Genomic DNA, 17,485 nt, shown 5'->3' on the forward strand with positions numbered 1-17,485 from the left:
AATAATTTTCCCTATTGGAGAGTCAACTGGATTAAGCGAGGGCAGGTCAACAAGGTGAGGTCTGGTTACACCTCTATACAACATGAGAGTTCCAGATGGAATAGCATCAAAGACTATGGTCAACTCTCTAGGTGTTACAGGGATATTTTAACAAGTTTAAAAAAAATCCTCATTATTGAGTAACAATCCTTCTACATTAAACAGTTGATATGATTATTGAACCAGTTCTTAAAAATTAAAGTGGTTGAAAAAATATGTTTATATAACAACGACCACGCTATGAATACTTGTCAATGAAAAGCAGATAATTTTGCAGGAATTTTATCAATGTTACATAATAGCTTCATTGTTCATCAATTTGCGACAAGCACACGTCACAGAGTTTCTAAACCCAGAAGCGTAACATCGCGAGATTTATGAGAATTGAGGAACAGACCATGCTGGTGTGTTTTGAGGAGGTTTGAGAAGTCAATGAGAGAAGTGAAACAGTTGTCGTTAGTTGTTAATTTTCTCCAAATCTAAAAAGGCACAACTTACATTCGAGACAATTTCTTAAGTCGTTGAACATGTTATTACTCCAACCTCGTAGTAAAAGTGATAAACTGACACGTTTTCATTTTCGTCAAAAAACAACTTCATATAAGGAGTGTCTTTTGATTTTTGACGGCTCGCACATGCGCAGTTCATCGCGACACGAACGTATTAGACGCGATGACGTATTTTTTTTTTTACACATGAGCGTAGCGTCGCCATGACGTCGCCTATAAAAGCCTTATAAGGGATTTCTATTGGAGAAGCAGTTTTTTAGCCTCTCTTCATACTGTACTGTCTTTGCATTGCACTTTTGATTTGCTGACAGGCAACTTGACTTCCTCTTAGTGAAACATCAACAAATCTTAACTAGGTTCCTCCTTCCTACTCACCGCTGCTGCATCATGCGACTGCAGCCCACACAGATCACTTTATATAGACTGTTCATACAGGTTTTTCTTTAGTATAGTCCTGGCCACTGCAGATATGAGGTCTGGAGGATTCGTTTCGGTATCCAGACCGGCCTTAACGTCTATCGTTCTCATCTTATCGCTCTATTGTTTTCATGTGTTGGCGCTCAAGTCGCAACTTTTGACGAGGCATGGCGGGGTTACAGATCTCAATGCTCAGGACTCCGTCATCAACTATGAAACATGGTATTTTGACCAGAAGGTACGTTTCTTTTCGCTATAATAAAGTTATTGACGGCTGTCATGATGTCTGTCAACAATCACTGTCTAGACAAAGAGACTAGACTAATCAGCTCTGTAGATTAGCAGGACACACAGTGCACGTTCTGACAGATATGTTAGTAAGAGCTTTACAACTTTAAAAAGTTTGCGCTAATGTATTAATAATAACGTTATAACGGTTGAGTTGATGCATTTTATTTACATGTGCACCAATTTGTGCTATGTTTTTTGTTGTTGTAATGATTATTTACCCCAACTAGATTTTATAGCTGTTTTTTAGGGAATATATTATCTCGTTCCTCTATGGCCATTGGCCATCAAGTCATTGAAATTAAATGAGCATTGTTTATATTGACGCTTATTGCCTAATTTACTATTGACCGTAGTTTTTATTTGTTTGTGGTAAACTTTAAACTGCACCGCTGGCTTTCCTTGGAGGATTTCCTTAATTCTCTGTGTACTTTAAATCACTTCTAAACTGTCTGGGTATTGTGTCTGCAGACAATCAGCGTATCCGCTCTGCTTCCTGGTAGGACGGGAAAGCCATCCATACTCTGGGCTGTTTTCCTGCCAACACAACTCAATCCCTGCTGGCATCCTGCCCAGAGGAACTGCAGTGTACTGCCATAAAAGTGAATTTAAAGTAGGTTACTATAGACTAAAGAACATTAAAGATCCTGGAGGTTACAGCTTTCCCCCAAGAAATGCATGTGCTATAGCTAGCCTAGTGGTTAGAGGAGGCAGGTAGCCTAGTGGTTAGAGGAGGCAGGTAGCCTAGTGGTTAGAGGAGGCAGGTAGTCTAGTGGTTAGAGGAGGCAGGTAGCCTAGTGGTTAGAGGGGGCAGGTAGCCTAGTGGTTAGAGGAGGCAGGTAGCCTAGTGGTTAGAGGAGGCAGGTAGCCTAGTGGTTAGAGGAGGCAGGTAGCCTAGTGGTTAGAGGAGGCAGGTAGCCTAGTGGTTAGAGGAGGCAGGTAGCCTAGTGGTTAGAGGAGGCAGGTAGCCTAGTGGTTAGAGGAGGCTGGTAGCCTAGTGGTTAGAGGAGGCAGGTAGCCTAGTGGTTAGAGGAGGCAGGTAGCCTAGTGGTTAGAGGAGGCAGGTAGCCTAGTGGTTAGAGGGGGCAGGTAGCCTAGTGGTTAGAGGAGGTAGCCTAGTGGTTAGAGGAGGCAGGTAGCCTAGTGGTTAGAGGAGGCAGGTAGCCTAGTGGTTAGAGGAGGCAGGTAACCTAGTGGTTAGAGGAGGCAGGTAGCCTAGTGGTTAGAGGAGGCAGGTAGCCTAGTGGTTAGAGGAGGCAGGTAGCCTAGTGGTTAGAGGAGGCAGGTAGCCTAGTGGTTATAGGAGGCAGGTAGCCTAGTGGTTAGAGGAGGCGGGTAGCCTAGTGGTTAGAGGAGGCAGGTAGCCTAGTGGTTAGAGGAGGTAGCCTAGTGGTTAGAGGAGGTAGCCTAGTGGTTAGAGGAGGTAGCCTAGTGGTTAGAGGAGGCAGGTAGCCTAGTGGTTAGAGGAGGCAGGTAGCCTAGTGGTTAGAGGAGGCAGGTAGCCTAGTGGTTAGAGCAGGTAGCCTAGTGGTTAGAGGAGGCAGGTAGCCAGGTAGCCTAGTGGTTAGAGGAGGCAGGTAGCCTAGTGGTTAGAGGAGGCAGGTAGCCTAGTGGTTAGAGGAGGCAGGTAGCCTAGTGGTTAGAGCAGGTAGACTAGTGGTTAGAGGAGGCAGGTAGCCTAGTGGTTAGAGCAGGTAGCCTAGTGGTTAGAGGAGGCAGGTAGCCTAGTGGTTAGAGCAGGTAGCCTAGTGGTTAGAGAAGGTAGCCTAGTGGTTAGAGGAGGCAGGTAGCCTAGTGGTTAGAGCAGGTAGCCTAGTGGTTAGAGGAGGCAGGTAGCCTAGTGGTTAGAGCAGGTAGCCTAGTGGTTAGAGAAGGTAGCCTAGTGGTTAGAGCAGGTAGCCTAGTGGTTAGAGGAGGTAGGTAGCCTAGTGGTTAGAGGAGGTAGCCTAGTGGTTAGAGGAGGCAGGTAGCCTAGTGGTTAGAGCAGGTAGCCTAGTGGTTAGAGGAGGCAGGTAGCCTAGTGGTTAGAGCAGGTAGCCTAGTGGTTAGAGAAGGTAGCCTAGTGGTTAGAGGAGGCAGGTAGCCTAGTGGTTAGAGCAGGTAGCCTAGTGGTTAGAGGAGGCAGGTAGCCTAGTGGTTAGAGGAGGCAGGTAGCCTAGTGGTTAGAGGAGGCAGGTAGCGTAGTGGTTAGAGGAGGCAGGTAGCCTAGTGGTTAGAGGAGGCAGGTAGCCTAGTGGTTAGAGGAGGCAGGTAGCCTAGTGGTTAGAGGAGGCAGGTAGCCTAGTGGTTATAGGAGGCAGGTAGCCTAGTGGTTAGAGGAGGCGGGTAGCCTAGTGGTTAGAGGAGGCAGGTTGCCTAGTGGTTAGAGGAGGTAGCCTAGTGGTTAGAGGAGGTAGCCTAGTGGTTAGGGAGGTAGCCTAGTGGTTAGAGGAGGCAGGTAGCCTAGTGGTTAGAGGAGGCAGGTAGCCTAGTGGTTAGAGGAGGCAGGTAGCCTAGTGGTTAGAGCAGGTAGCCTAGTGGTTAGAGGAGGCAGGTAGCCAGGTAGCCTAGTGGTTAGAGGAGGCAGGTAGCCTAGTGGTTAGAGGAGGCAGGTAGCCTAGTGGTTAGAGGAGGCAGGTAGCCTAGTGGTTAGAGCAGGTAGCCTAGTGGTTAGAGGAGGCAGGTAGCCTAGTGGTTAGAGCAGGTAGCCTAGTGGTTAGAGGAGGCAGGTAGCCTAGTGGTTAGAGCAGGTAGCCTAGTGGTTAGAGAAGGTAGCCTAGTGGTTAGAGGAGGCAGGTAGCCTAGTGGTTAGAGCAGGTAGCCTAGTGGTTAGAGGAGGCAGGTAGCCTAGTGGTTAGAGCAGGTAGCCTAGTGGTTAGAGAAGGTAGCCTAGTGGTTAGAGCAGGTAGCCTAGTGGTTAGAGGAGGTAGGTAGCCTAGTGGTTAGAGGAGGTAGCCTAGTGGTTAGAGGAGGCAGGTAGCCTAGTGGTTAGAGCAGGTAGCCTAGTGGTTAGAGGAGGCAGGTAGCCTAGTGGTTAGAGCAGGTAGCCTAGTGGTTAGAGAAGGTAGCCTAGTGGTTAGAGGAGGCAGGTAGCCTAGTGGTTAGAGCAGGTAGCCTAGTGGTTAGAGGAGGCAGGTAGCCTAGTGGTTAGAGCAGGTAGCCTAGTGGTTAGAGAAGGTAGCCTAGTGGTTAGAGCAGGTAGCCTAGTGGTTAGAGGAGGTAGGTAGCCTAGTGGTTAGAGGAGGTAGCCTAGTGGTTAGAGCAGGTAGCCTAGTGGTTAGAGGAGGCAGGTAGCCTAGTGGTTAGAGCAGGTAGCCTAGTGGTTAGAGAAGGTAGCCTAGTGGTTAGAGGAGGCAGGTAGCCTAGTGGTTAGAGCAGGTAGCCTAGTGGTTAGAGGAGGCAGGTAGCCTAGTGGTTAGAGCAGGTAGCCTAGTGGTTAGAGAAGGTAGCCTAGTGGTTAGAGCAGGTAGCCTAGTGGTTAGAGGAGGTAGGTAGCCTAGTGGTTAGAGGAGGTAGCCTAGTGGTTAGAGGAGGCAGGTAGCCTAGTGGTTAGAGCAGGTAGCCTAGTGGTTAGAGGAGGCAGGTAGCCTAGTGGTTAGAGCAGGTAGCCTAATGTTTAGAGGAGGCAGGTAGCCTAGTGGTTAGAGGAGGTAGGTAGCCTAGTGGTTAGAGGAGGCAGGTAGCCTAGTGGTTAGAGGAGGCAGGTAGCCTAGTGGTTAGAGGAGGCAGGTAGCCTAGTGGTTAGAGGAGGTAGGTAGCCTAGTGGTTAGAGGAGGCAGGTAGCCTAGTGGTTAGAGGAGGCAGGTAGCCTAGTGGTTAGAGGAGGCAGGTAGCCTAGTGGTTAGAGGAGGTAGCCTAGTGGTTAGAGGAGGCAGGTAGCCTAGTGGTTAGAGGAGGCAGGTAGCCTAGTGGTTAGAGCAGGTAGCCTAGTGGTTAGAGGAGTCAGGTAGCCTAGTGGTTAGAGGAGACAGGTAGCCTAGTGGTTAGAGGAGGCAGGTAGCCTAGTGGTTAGAGGAGGCAGGTAGCCTAGTGGTTAGAGGAGGCAGGTAGCCTAGTGGTTAGAGCAGGTAGCCTAGTGGTTAGAGGAGGCAGGTAGCCTAGTGGTTAGAGGAGGCAGGTAGCCTAGTGGTTAGAGGAGGCAGGTAGCCTAGTGGTTAGAGGAGGCAGGTAGCCTAGTGGTTAGAGGAGGCAGGTAGCCTAGTGGTTAGAGGAGGCGGGTAGCCTAGTGGTTAGAGGAGGCGGGTAGCCTAGTGGTTAGAGGAGGCGGGTAGCCTAGTGGTTAGAGGAGGCGGGTAGCCTAGTGGTTGGAGGAGGCAGGTAGCCTAGTGGTTAGAGGAGGTAGCCTAGTGGTTAGAGGAGGCAGGTAGCCTAGTGGTTAGAGGAGGCAGGTAGCCTAGTGGTTGGAGGAGGCAGGTAGCCTAGTGGTTAGAGGAGGCAGGTAGCCTAGTGGTTAGAGGAGGCAGGTAGCCTAGTGGTTAGAGGAGGCGGGTAGCCTAGTGGTTTGAGGAGGCGGGTAGCCTAGTGGTTAGAGGAGGCAGGTAGCCTAGTGGTTAGAGGAGGCAGGTAGCCTAGTGGTTAGAGGAGGCAGGTAGCCTAGTGGTTAGAGGAGGGAGCCTAGTGGTTAGAGGAGGCAGGTAGCCTAGTGGTTAGAGGAGGCAGGTAGCCTAGTGGTTAGAGGAGGCAGGTATCCTAGTGGTTAGAGGAGGCAGGTAGCCTAGTGGTTGGAGGAGGCAGGTAGCCTAGTGGTTAGAGGAGGCAGGTAGCCTAGTGGTTAGAGGAGGCAGGTAGCCTAGTGGTTAGAGGCAGGTAGCCTAGTGGTTAAAGGGGCAGGTAGCCTAGTGGTTAGAGGAGGCAGGTAGCCTAGTGGTTAGAGGAGGCGGGTAGCCTAGTGGTTAGAGGAGGCGGGTAGCCTAGTGGTTAGAGGAGGCGGGTAGCCTAGTGGTTAGAGGAGGCGGGTAGCCTAGTGGTTAGAGGGGGCGGGTAGCCTAGTGGTTAGAGGGGGCGGGTAGCCTAGTGGTTGGAGGAGGCAGGTAGCCTAGTGGTTAGAGGAGGTAGCCTAGTGGTTAGAGGAGGCAGGTAGCCTAGTGGTTAGAGGAGGCAGGTAGCCTAGTGGTTAGAGGAGGCAGGTAGCCTAGTGGTTAGAGGAGGCAGGTAGCCTAGTGGTTAAAGGGGGCAGGTAGCCTAGTGGTTAGAGGAGGCGGGTAGCCTAGTGGTTAGAGGAGGCGGGTAGCCTAGTGGTTAGAGGAGGCGGGTAGCCTAGTGGTTAGAGGAGGCGGGTAGCCTAGTGGTTAGAGGAGGCGGGTAGCCTAGTGGTTAGAGGGGGCGGGTAGCCTAGTGGTTAGAGGGGGCGGGTAGCCTAGTGGTTAGAGGAGGCAGGTAGCCTAGTGGTTAGAGGAGGCAGGTAGCCTAGTGGTTAGAGGAGGCAGGTAGCCTAGTGGTTAGAGTGTTGGACTAGTAACCGAAAGGTTGCAAGATCGAATCCTTGAGCCGACAAGGTAAACATCTGTCATTCTGCCCCTGAACCAGGCTGTTAACCCAGTGTTCCTAGGCTGTTATTATAAATAAGAATTTGTTCTTAACTGACTTTTACCTAGTTAAATAAAGGTAAAATAAAAATTATTTGAACATTTCATATCCATGTTGTTAGGTTGTCTAGTAAAGCTATGGCTAGATAGCATTATCAACTGTTCTGTAGATAATTGTGATTCATGTGAGTTGAAATGCTTTCTTGTAACTCGTGATCTCAGATTGGTGTGTTAAAAAGGTGTGTTTTAAGATCTATTTTAAATATGTCCACAGTTTTTTTCCCCCATCAGTTTCTCTGGCAGCTATTCCAGAGGCTGGGGGCATAGTAACTAAAGGCTGCTCTCTCCATGCCTCTTGGTCCAGGGCTTTAGGATAGTTAAAAGGCTGCTCTCTCCATGCCTCCTGGTCCTGGGCTTTGGGATAGTTAAAAGGCTGCTCTCTCCATGCCTCTTGGTCCTGGGCTTTGGGATAGTTAAAAGGCTGTCTCTCCATGCCTCCTGGTCCTGGGCTTTGGGATAGTTAAAAGGCTGTCTCTCCATGCCTCTTGGTCCTGGGCTTTGGGATAGTTAAAAGGCTGTCTCTCCATGCCTCTTGGTCCTGGGCTTTGGGATAGTTAAAAGGCTGTCTCTCCATGCCTCCTGGTCCTGGGCTTTGGGATAGTTAAAAGGCTGTCTCTCCATGCCTCCTGGTCCTAGGCTTTGGGATAGTTAAAAGGCTGTCTCTCCATGCCTCTTGGTCCTAGGCTTTGGGATAGTTAAAAGGCTGCCTCTGCATGCCTCCTGGTCCTAGGCTTTGGGATAGTTAAAAGGCTGTCTCTCCATGCCTCTTGGTCCTGGGCTTTTGGATAGTTAAAAGGCTGTCTCTCCATGCCTCTTGGTCCTGGGCTTTGGGATAGTTAAAAGGCTGTCTCTCCATGCCTCCTGGTCCTGGGCTTTGGGATAGTTAAAAGGCCAATGCCAGAGGACCTGAGGGACCTACTGGGACATAACTTAAAAGCATGTCTGACATGTATTGGAGTGAACAATCGTGGATTGATTTAAAAACCAATAGAAGAATCTTAAAATGAATTCTAAAACTCACAGGCAGCCAGTGCAGAGACCCTTTAAAAAAAATACGACAGTTCCATAACTAGTGGTTGTATCCCTTATAGCACCATATTCCCTACAATAGTGAACTACCCATTGGGCTCTGGCCAAAAGTAGTGCAATATATAGGGAATAGGGTGCCATTTGGCAACACAGGCAATGGTTCTGCCTCATCACCACCCACACTACACACACACACACCGACTCTCACACAAATACACGCACGCAAACACACACACACACACACACACACCAGGGCCGTGCACAGACCTTTCAGGGGGCAGGTACTCAAAATGAAAAATATCCCGATTGATTTGTTGTTGACTTTCATAATTCATATCTCATAACATACCAAATTCCAATCTAGTTACAGTTACCACATATTGATGATGATGTTTATAACCTATGGGCTAAATCAAATGTTATGCTGCAGTGGCAGTACTGTTGATTAGTTAAACTAGGTAGCTCCACACACTCGACCGATGACCGCATCTCTCAAGCCATGCATGTTTGAATATATTACGCGTGCGATCTCTGTACCCGGATAGACTGGGGGGAAAAAAGGTGCACGCGAACTCCGTTCAGGGCGGGGTAGGGTAGGGGCAACCAACGGGGGGGGTAGCAAACTTGACAATATCACAACGACTTAAAGGCAGTGTTTTACGAACAATGACAAAACATTTATACAAAAGGAGGATGGGATGGCTGGCTGGTCTGAAGGGAATCAAGTGATCTAGCAGTTATCCAGGAAATCCTGTTGGCTTCTCTCTTCTCCTGGAATAAAGAATGGAGTCCTGTTTTTAGCATCAATTGTGAACTGTACATTAACCTCTCTGGTATCATTGGGACGCTAGCGTTCCACTTCGACAACAGCCAGTGAAATTTCAGGGCGCCAAATTCAAACAACAGAAATCCCATAATTAAAACATACAAGTATTATACATAATTTTAAAGATTAACTTCTTGTTAATCCAACCACAGTGTCCGATTTAAAAAAGGCTTTACGGCGAAAGCACACCATGCGATTATGTTAGGACAGCGCCTAGCCACAAAACACCATACAGACATTTTCCAGCCAAGGAATGGACTCACAAAGGTCAGAAATAGCGATGAAATGAATCACTAACCTTTGATCTTCATCTTGTGGCACTCCCAGGACTCCATGTTACACAATAAATGTTTGTTTTGTTCAATAAAGTCCCTCTTTATGTCCAAAAACCTCTGTTTTGTTGGTGTGTTTAGTTCAGTAATCCAAAGGCACAAAGCGCGCTCTCAACATCCAGACGAAAAGTCAAAAAAGTACAATAAAAGTTCGTAGAAACATGTCAAACGATGTTTAAAATCAATCCTCAAGTTGTTTTTGTCATAAATAATCAATAATAATTCAACCGGACAAAAGCTTCGTCAATAGAAAAGGAGAAACAAGAAAGGCGCACTCCCAATCACGCGCTGGACTTCCACTGTCCACTCATTGAAAGTGCTGTATCTCCCTAATTTTTCAGAGTAAAAGCCTGAAACAATGCCTAAAGACTGGCCACATGTAGAAGAAGCCATAGAGATCGTGAACTGGGTCATAAGTCTTGGTGGATAGGCTTTCAATGGAAAAACAGCCTTTCAAAATAATAGTACTTCCTGGATGGATTTTCCTCAGGTTTTTCGCCTGCCATATCAGTTCTGTTATACTCACAGACATTATTTTAACAGTTTTGGAAACTTTAGAGTGTTTTCTATCCAAATCTACCAATTATATGCATATCCTAGCTTCTGGGCCTGAGTAGCCGGCAGTTTAATTTGGGCACGCTTTTCATCCAAAATTCCAAATGCTGCACCGTAATGAAGTTAACTACTGTCCTTTACATTTTAGTCATTTAGCAGACGCTCTTATCCAGAGCGACTTAGAGTAGTGAATGCATACATTTCAATTCATACCTTTTTTTTTTCGTACTGGCCCCCCGTGGGAATCGAACCCACAACCCTGGTGTTGCAAACACCATGCTCTACCAACTGAGCTACAGGGAGGCCTTTACTCTGAGTACAGCAGTAGAGGCTGCTCAGGGGAGTGACGGCTCATGATAATGGCTGGAACGGAGCGAATGGAATGGCATCAAAAACCATGTATTGGATACCATTCCACCTATTCCGCTCCAGCCATTACCACGAGCCCATCCTCCCCAATTAAGGTGCCACCAACCTCCTGTAGACTACAAAGAGTGTGTATGTTCATCAGTTGTTTCCTACACTGGCTTTGTCATTTATGAATTTTTTGGAATTTTTTTTTCATACTATAACATTTAGTTGTAAGTAATGTTTACCTCACTGCTTTTCAGAAGCTACAAATTTTGCAGCATTTGACTTGACATAAAATGTGTCAGCAGATATCGCCTAGTGAGTTTCCTGTAACTAAATGCTACCAGCATCTACCACAAGGTGGCAGTATTAGGTTTGGTAGTAAGACATGGACTTCAACGCAATGAAGGTTCCAGTTCCCCTATGAAACCATATTATAAAACCATATTATAAAACCATATTATAAAACCATATTATAAAACCATATTATAAAACCATATTATAAAACCATATTATAAAGCCATATTATAAAACCATAGCCATATTATAAAATCATATTATAAAGCCATATTATAAAACCATAGCCATATTATAAAACCATATTATAAAACCATAGCCATATTATAAACCATATTATAAAACCATAGCCATATTATAAAACCATAGCCATATTATAAAACCATAGCCATATTATAAAACCATATTATAAAACCATATTATAAAACCCATAGCCATATTATAAAACCCATAGCCATATTATAAAACCATATTATAAAACCCATTGCCATATTATAAAACCATATTATAAAACCATATTATAAAACCATAGCCATATTATGAAACCATAGCCATATTATAAAACCATAGCCATATTATAAAACCATAGCCATATTATTAAACCATATTATGAAACCATAAGCACAAACACAGGGAAAATCTCCAGCCCAGATTGGCTTAACACTGAGTTAGAACCACTCAGCTAGAATAGCAGGCTATAGATTTTGAATCTATTTCCTAGAGTACCTTCTTGAGTGATGTAAAACCTATTTTTGGATCATCTAACAGAATTGGAATTAATATGTAATTTTTTATTTATTACAGAGAATATACTATTTGCAGATGAAATTGACAAAACATTTTCAGTCTGGATTTCAATGTGGTTTTCCTGTCCCGCTAGCCCAGTGCCAAGCTGCAGAGAGGCTCCAGAAGTGGATGAATGAACACATTCAAGCCTGAAATCTTTTCCCTGTCATTGGCTCATAAAATTGGTGGCTCCTTTTGTAGGCGCTGGGAAGGGAGAGAGAGAGAGAGAGAGAGAGAGAGAGGGTGCAAACACAACAAAAACATTCTTTATCAAGTGTTGGATGGGTTTCAAGTAGGGGACAACTCGTCTGTAGCCACACAGTGGTGGCATTAGGCTGGAGAAGAGGGAATAGCGTCCCAAATAGCGTAGTGCACTGTATAGGGTTCAATTTGGGAGGCAGATGTGCTAGTGGAACTAACGTGGCATCCCTGGAACTGTCTCTCTCGCTCTGGGTTTTAATACAAATTGAGGCTAATTATCCTAGCGTCCTGCATTGGGGTTGTCATCGACTCACTGCACAGTACAAAGTAGTGTATGGCAGAAGGCCAGGGCCACAAAGATCACACCCTACGGGCACGTTGGAGGGACAGAGAGGTCACCCTCTGGAGAAGGTGCTACTGTACTGTCTCTCACACTGGAACCTTTACAAGGTGTCTGTCAGAGGGGAACTGGAACCTTTACAAGGTGTCTGTCAGAGGGGAACTGGAACCTTTACAAGGTGTCTGTCAGAGGGGAACTGGAACCTTTACAAGGTGTCTGTCTGAGGGGAACTGGAACCTTTACAAGGTGTCTGTCAGAGGGGAACTGGAACCTTTACAAGGTGTCTGTCAGAGGGGAACTGGAACCTTTACAAGGTGTCTGTCTGAGGGGAACTGGAACCTTTACAAGGTGTCTGTCAGAGGGGAACTGGAACCTTTACAAGGTGTCTGTCAGAGGGGAACTGGAACCTTTACAAGGTGTCTGTCAGAGGGGAACTGGAACCTTTACAAGGTGTCTGTCAGAGGGGAACTGGAACCTTTACAAGGTGTCTGTCAGAGGGGAACTGGAACCTTTACAAGGTGTCTGTCTGAGGGGAACTGGAACCTTTACAAGGTGTCTGTCTGAGGGGAACTGGAACCTTTACAAGGTGTCTGTCTGAGGGGAACCGTTGGTTCTCAGCTTGACAGCCTGCTGAATACCATGCCTTCCATGCCACTGGAAGTCAGGGCCACATTATAACTGGCTCGATTTAGAGTTAAAGTCAGAGACTTTGAAATGGATTCGTAACACATTGATTCGATTTCTTCTCCTGAGTCTTCATCTCATCTCAAGCTAAATATGAATATCTTAGTGAGACTAGGTGTAATGCTGGTATAAATTATTCGGCGAGAGACAGGCGCAGGAATGGGTAATAGGGATTTTAATTTACCCAAATTGCGGCGTGCCGTGTTAAGTCACGGGGACGACGACCAAACAAACACGTAACAAAAACCACAGGGTTGAAACCCAAACAAAAAAGCGATGAGAACCTGGAATAAATAACACGCGCTCACAATGATTAACCCACGGGACGAGACCCCGTAATCATCTGCGCAATGGAACGAAAGCCCCAAAACACACAGCACAGGTACTCACACGCACCAACGGACATAGTAACAATGACGGACAGACAAGGGGGGAACCAAAGGGCACACCTATACAAGTACTAATCAGTGGGAATAGGGGACAGGTGTGCGTGATGAACGTTCCGGAAGGATCCGTGACACGAGGTTGGGTTTAAAGTAGCAGCATGTCGTATTTTAGCCATCTTCTTGATTTCTTCATGGGTTTTTCTAAAATGGCGTCGGGGTCATGTTTTCTTCTTCTGATGTATTTCTCTGTCCTTACAGATTGATCACTTTGGTTTCCTGGAGGATGGCACCTTTAAGCAGAGATACCTGGTTAATAATGAACACTGGGATCAGAAGGGAGGGCCTATCCTGTTCTACACCGGCAATGAAGGGGACATTACCTGGTTCTGCAATAACACTGTAATAATTACCCTTCTCTGTTCTGTATTGATCTACCCTTCTCTGTTCTGTATTGATCTTCTCTTCTCTGTTCTGTAATGTATTGATCTACCCTTCTCTGTTCTGTAATGTATTGATCTACCCTTCTCTGTTCTGTAATGTATTGATCTTCTCTTCTCTGTTCTGTAATGTATTGATCTACCCTTCTCTGTTCTGTAATGTATTGATCTACCCTTCTCTGTTCTGTAATGTATTGATCTACCCTTCTCTGTTCTGTAATGTATTGATCTACCCTTCTCTGTTCTGTAATGTATTGATCTACCCTTCTCTGTTCTGTAATGTATTGATCTTCTCTTCTCTGTTCTGTAATGTATTGATCTACCCTTCTCTGTTCTGTAATGTATTGATCTACCCTTCTCTGTTCTGTAATGTATTGATCTTCTCTGTTCTGTAATGTATTGATCTACCCTTCTCTGTTCTGTAATGTATTGATCTACCCTTCTCTGTTCTGTAATGTATTGATATTCTCTGTTCTGTAATGTATTGATATTCTCTTCTCTGTTCTGTAATGTATTGATCTTCCCTTCTCTGTTCTGTAATGTATTGATCTACTCTGTTCTGTAATGTATTGATCTACCCTTCTCTGTTCTGTAATGTATTGATCTACCCTTCTCTGTTCTGTAATGTATTGATCTACCCTTCTCTGTTATGTAATGTATTGATCTACCCTTCTCTGTTCTGTAATGTATTGATCTACCCTTCTCTGTTCTGTAATGTATTGATCTACCCTTCTCTGTTCTGTAATGTATTGATCTTCTCTGTTCTGTAATGTATTGATCTACTCTGTTCAGTAATGTATTGATCTTCTCTGTTCTGTAATGTATTGATCTACTCTGTTCTGTAATGTATTGATCTACTCTGTTCTGTAATGTATTGATCTACTCTGTTCAGTAATGTATTGATCTTCTCTGTTCTGTAATGTATTGATGTACTCTGTTCTGTAATGTATTGATCTACTCTGTTCAGTAATGTATTGATCTTCTCTGTTCTGTAATGTATTGATCTACTCTGTTCTGTAATGTATTGATCTACTCTGTTCTGTAATGTATTGATCTACTCTGTTCTGTAATGTATTGATCTACTCTGTTCTGTAATGTATTGATCTACTCTTCTCTGTTCTGTAATGTATTGATCTACACAGCCTTGCGTCATTTGTTAGAATATTTTGCCTTACTTGTACTTTTATCTGTAGGGTTTCATGTGGGACGTTGCAGAGGAACTGGGAGCCATGTTGGTGTTTGCAGAACATCGTTACTATGGAGAATCCCTGCCGTTTGGACAAGACTCTTACAGTGTAAATGAACCGTTATGCCTTTGCAGACACACACACACAGACACACACACACACACACACACACACACACACACACACACACACACACACACACACACACACACACACACACACACACACACACACACACACACACACACACACACACACACACGTGGTATATAACGTGTTGGTTTATTACACGTTTAGAAACAACATTCATTAAACGTGCTTTGTGTTCCCAAACAGGACGCCAAGCACCTGAACTACCTGACGTCTGAGCAGGCGCTAGCTGACTTCTCTGTGCTGATCAGAGAACTGAAGAGGACTGTGCTTGGAGCTCAGAAAAGTCCTGTGATCGCCATCGGAGGGTCCTACGGAGGGATGCTCTCTGCCTGGTTGAGAATGAAATACCCTAATGTTGTTGTTGGGTAAGAGATACTGTGTACAGGTCTTCATGGGGTCCTATATTATATTTTTGTATATAGTGAACTACTTTTGACCAGGGCTCATAGGGCTGTGGCCAAAGCAGTGTGATTTATAGGGAATAGGGTGCTATTTTACCTGATGAAAACCTCAGACCAAAACGTCACTATTACTGTCACGCCCTGACCATAGAGAGTCTTTTATTCTCTATGTTGGTTAGGTCAGGGTGTGACTAGGATGGGTAATCTAGGTTGTTCTATTTCTATGTTGGCTTGGTATGGTTCCCAATCTTCGGCAGCCGTTTATCGTTGTCTCTGATTGGGGATCATATTTAGGCAGCCATTTCCCCACTGTGTTTTGTGGGATCTTGTTATGTTTTTGTGTAGTTGCCTGTGAGCACTCCAGAACGTCACGTTTCGTTTGTTCTTTATTGTTTTTTTGTGTGGTTCACTTCAAATAAAATGTTGAACCGATTTCACGCTGCGCTTTGGTCTGAATGTTCTTACGACGAGCGTGTCAGAAGATCCCACCACAACAGGAAAAAGCAGCGTGCCCAGGAGGAGAGACTATCCTGGACATGGGAAGAGATTTTGGATGGGAAGGGATCCTGGACTTGGGAGGAAATCCTGGCAGGACAGGATCGCCTTCCTTGGCGGCAGACGCAAGGAGAGAAGGGAGGACAGCGACGACGCCGGGGTTCGCGGCCACAAGGAAAGCCCAAAGGACAGCCCACATTTGTTTTTGAGGGGGGGCACACGGGGTGGTTGGCGGAGCCAAGGAGCGAACCAGAGCCAATCTGGGAGAAGAGGGAGAAATTGGAGGAGAGTGAACGGAGAGAGTTGTTGTGTTGGTGTATGATGCACGACATTCGCCCTAAGGAGCGTGTTATCTGTTTGATGCCACCTGAGTCAGCTCTCTGTACTCGTCCTGAGGAGCGTGCTAGCAGTCTGGTAAAAACTGTGCCGGCTCCACGCACCAGGTCTCCAGTGCGCCTCCACAGCCCAGTACGTCCTGTGCCAGCTCCTCGCACTCGCCTTGAAGAGCGTGTCACCAGTCTGGTGCAACCTGTGCCGGTCCCACGCATCAGGCCTCCAGTGCGCATCAACAGTCCAGAGCTTCCGGCGACGGTCCACAGTCCGGAACCTCCTGGCGACGGTCCACAGTCCGGAACCTCCTGGCAACGGTCCACAGTCCGGAACCTCCTGGCGACGGTCCACAGTCCGGAACCTCCTGGCGACGGTCCACAGGCCGGAGCCCTCCTGGCGACGGTCCACAGGCCGGAACCTCCTGGCGACGGTCCACAGGCCGGAGCCCTCCTGGCGACGGTCCACAGGCCGGAGCCTCCTGGCGACGGTCCACAGGCCGGAGCCTCCTGGCGACGGTCCACAGGCCGGAACCTCCTTGCGACGGTCCACAGGCCGGAGCCTCCTGGCGACGGTCCACAGGCCGGAGCCTCCTGGCGACGGTCCACAGGCCGGAACCTCCTGGCGACGGTCCACAGGCCGGAGCCTCCTGGCGACGGTGCCCTGTCCAAGCACGGCGTTCATGGCAGGAGTCTTCCCCTGCGCCGATGTCCAGGCACGGCGTCCAGTCTAGAGGTCGACCGATTATGATTTTTCAACGCCGATACCGATTATTGGAGGACCCAAAAAAAAGCCGATGCCGATTAATCGGCCGATTTAAAAAAATATATTATTATTTTTATATTATTTATTTGTAATAATGACAATTACAACAATACTGAATGAACACTTATTTTAACTTAATATAATACATAAATAAAATCAATTTAGCCTCAAATAAATAATGAAACATGTTAAATTTGGTTTAAATAATGCAAAAACAAAGTGTTGGAGAAGAAAGTAAAAGTGCAATATGTGCCATGTAAGAAAGCTAACGTTTAAGTTCCTTGCTCAGAACATGAGAACATATGAAAGCTAGTGGTTCCTTTTAACATGAGTCTTCAATATTCCCAGGTAAGATGTTTTAGGTTGTAGATATTATAGGAATTATAGGACTATTTCTCTCTATACGATTTGTATTTCATATACCTTTGACTATTGGATGTTCTTATAGGCACTTTAGTATTGCCAGTGTAACAGTGTAGCTTCCGTCCCTCTCCTCGCTCCTACCTGGGCTCGAACCAGGAACACATCGACAACAGTATGAAAGGGCTGTTTGAATGAATGCTTACAAGCCTGCTGCTGCCTAACACCGCTCAGTCAGACTGCTCTATCAAATCATAGACTTAATTATAATATAATAACACACAGAAATACGAGCCTTAGGTCATTAATATGGTCGAATCCGGAAACTATCATCTCGAAAACAAAAAGTTTTTCCTTTCAGTGAAATACGGAACCGTTCCGTATTTTATCTAACGGGTGGCATCCATAATCCATAAGTCTATTCCTGTTACATTGCACAACCTTCAATGTTATGTCATAATTACGTTAAAATTCAGGCAAATTAGTTCGCAACGAGCCAGACGGCCCAAACTGTTACATATACCCTGACTCTGCGTGCAATGAACGGAAGAGAAGTGACACAATTTCACCTGGTTAATATTGCCTGCTAACCTGGATTTCTTTTAGCTAAATATGCAGGTTTAAAAAATATATACTTCTGTGTATTGATTTTAAGAAATGCATTGATGTTTATGGTTGGGTACAGTCGTGCAATGATTGTGCTTTTTTCGCAAATGCGCTTTTGTTAAATCATCCCCCGTTTGGCGAAGTCAGCTG

The 17,485-nt window shown here is 45.9% G+C and overlaps 1 protein-coding gene and 1 non-coding gene across 2 annotated transcripts in view; one reads left to right on the plus strand and one right to left on the minus strand.

Annotated features, from left to right (window-relative positions):
- The first annotated feature begins 833 nt into the window (after window positions 1-833).
- prcp (prolylcarboxypeptidase (angiotensinase C)) overlaps window positions 834-17,485 on the plus strand; it is a 39,954-nt gene continuing 23,302 nt past the window's right edge. Inside the window, exons 1-4 of the mRNA XM_029716065.1 lie at window positions 834-1,203; window positions 12,863-13,003; window positions 14,235-14,336; window positions 14,565-14,746. Coding sequence (XP_029571925.1) covers window positions 1,018-1,203; window positions 12,863-13,003; window positions 14,235-14,336; window positions 14,565-14,746 — 611 coding nt within the window. The 5' untranslated portion in view covers window positions 834-1,017. The remainder of the gene's footprint in view (window positions 1,204-12,862; window positions 13,004-14,234; window positions 14,337-14,564; window positions 14,747-17,485) is intronic.
- trnaa-ugc (transfer RNA alanine (anticodon UGC)) lies at window positions 9,790-9,864 on the minus strand. The gene has a single exon. It is a non-coding gene; the product is annotated as a tRNA-Ala (tRNA).

Source organism: Salmo trutta, chromosome 26, assembly GCF_901001165.1.
Source record: "Salmo trutta chromosome 26, fSalTru1.1, whole genome shotgun sequence".
Taxonomy (NCBI): domain Eukaryota; kingdom Metazoa; phylum Chordata; class Actinopteri; order Salmoniformes; family Salmonidae; genus Salmo; species Salmo trutta.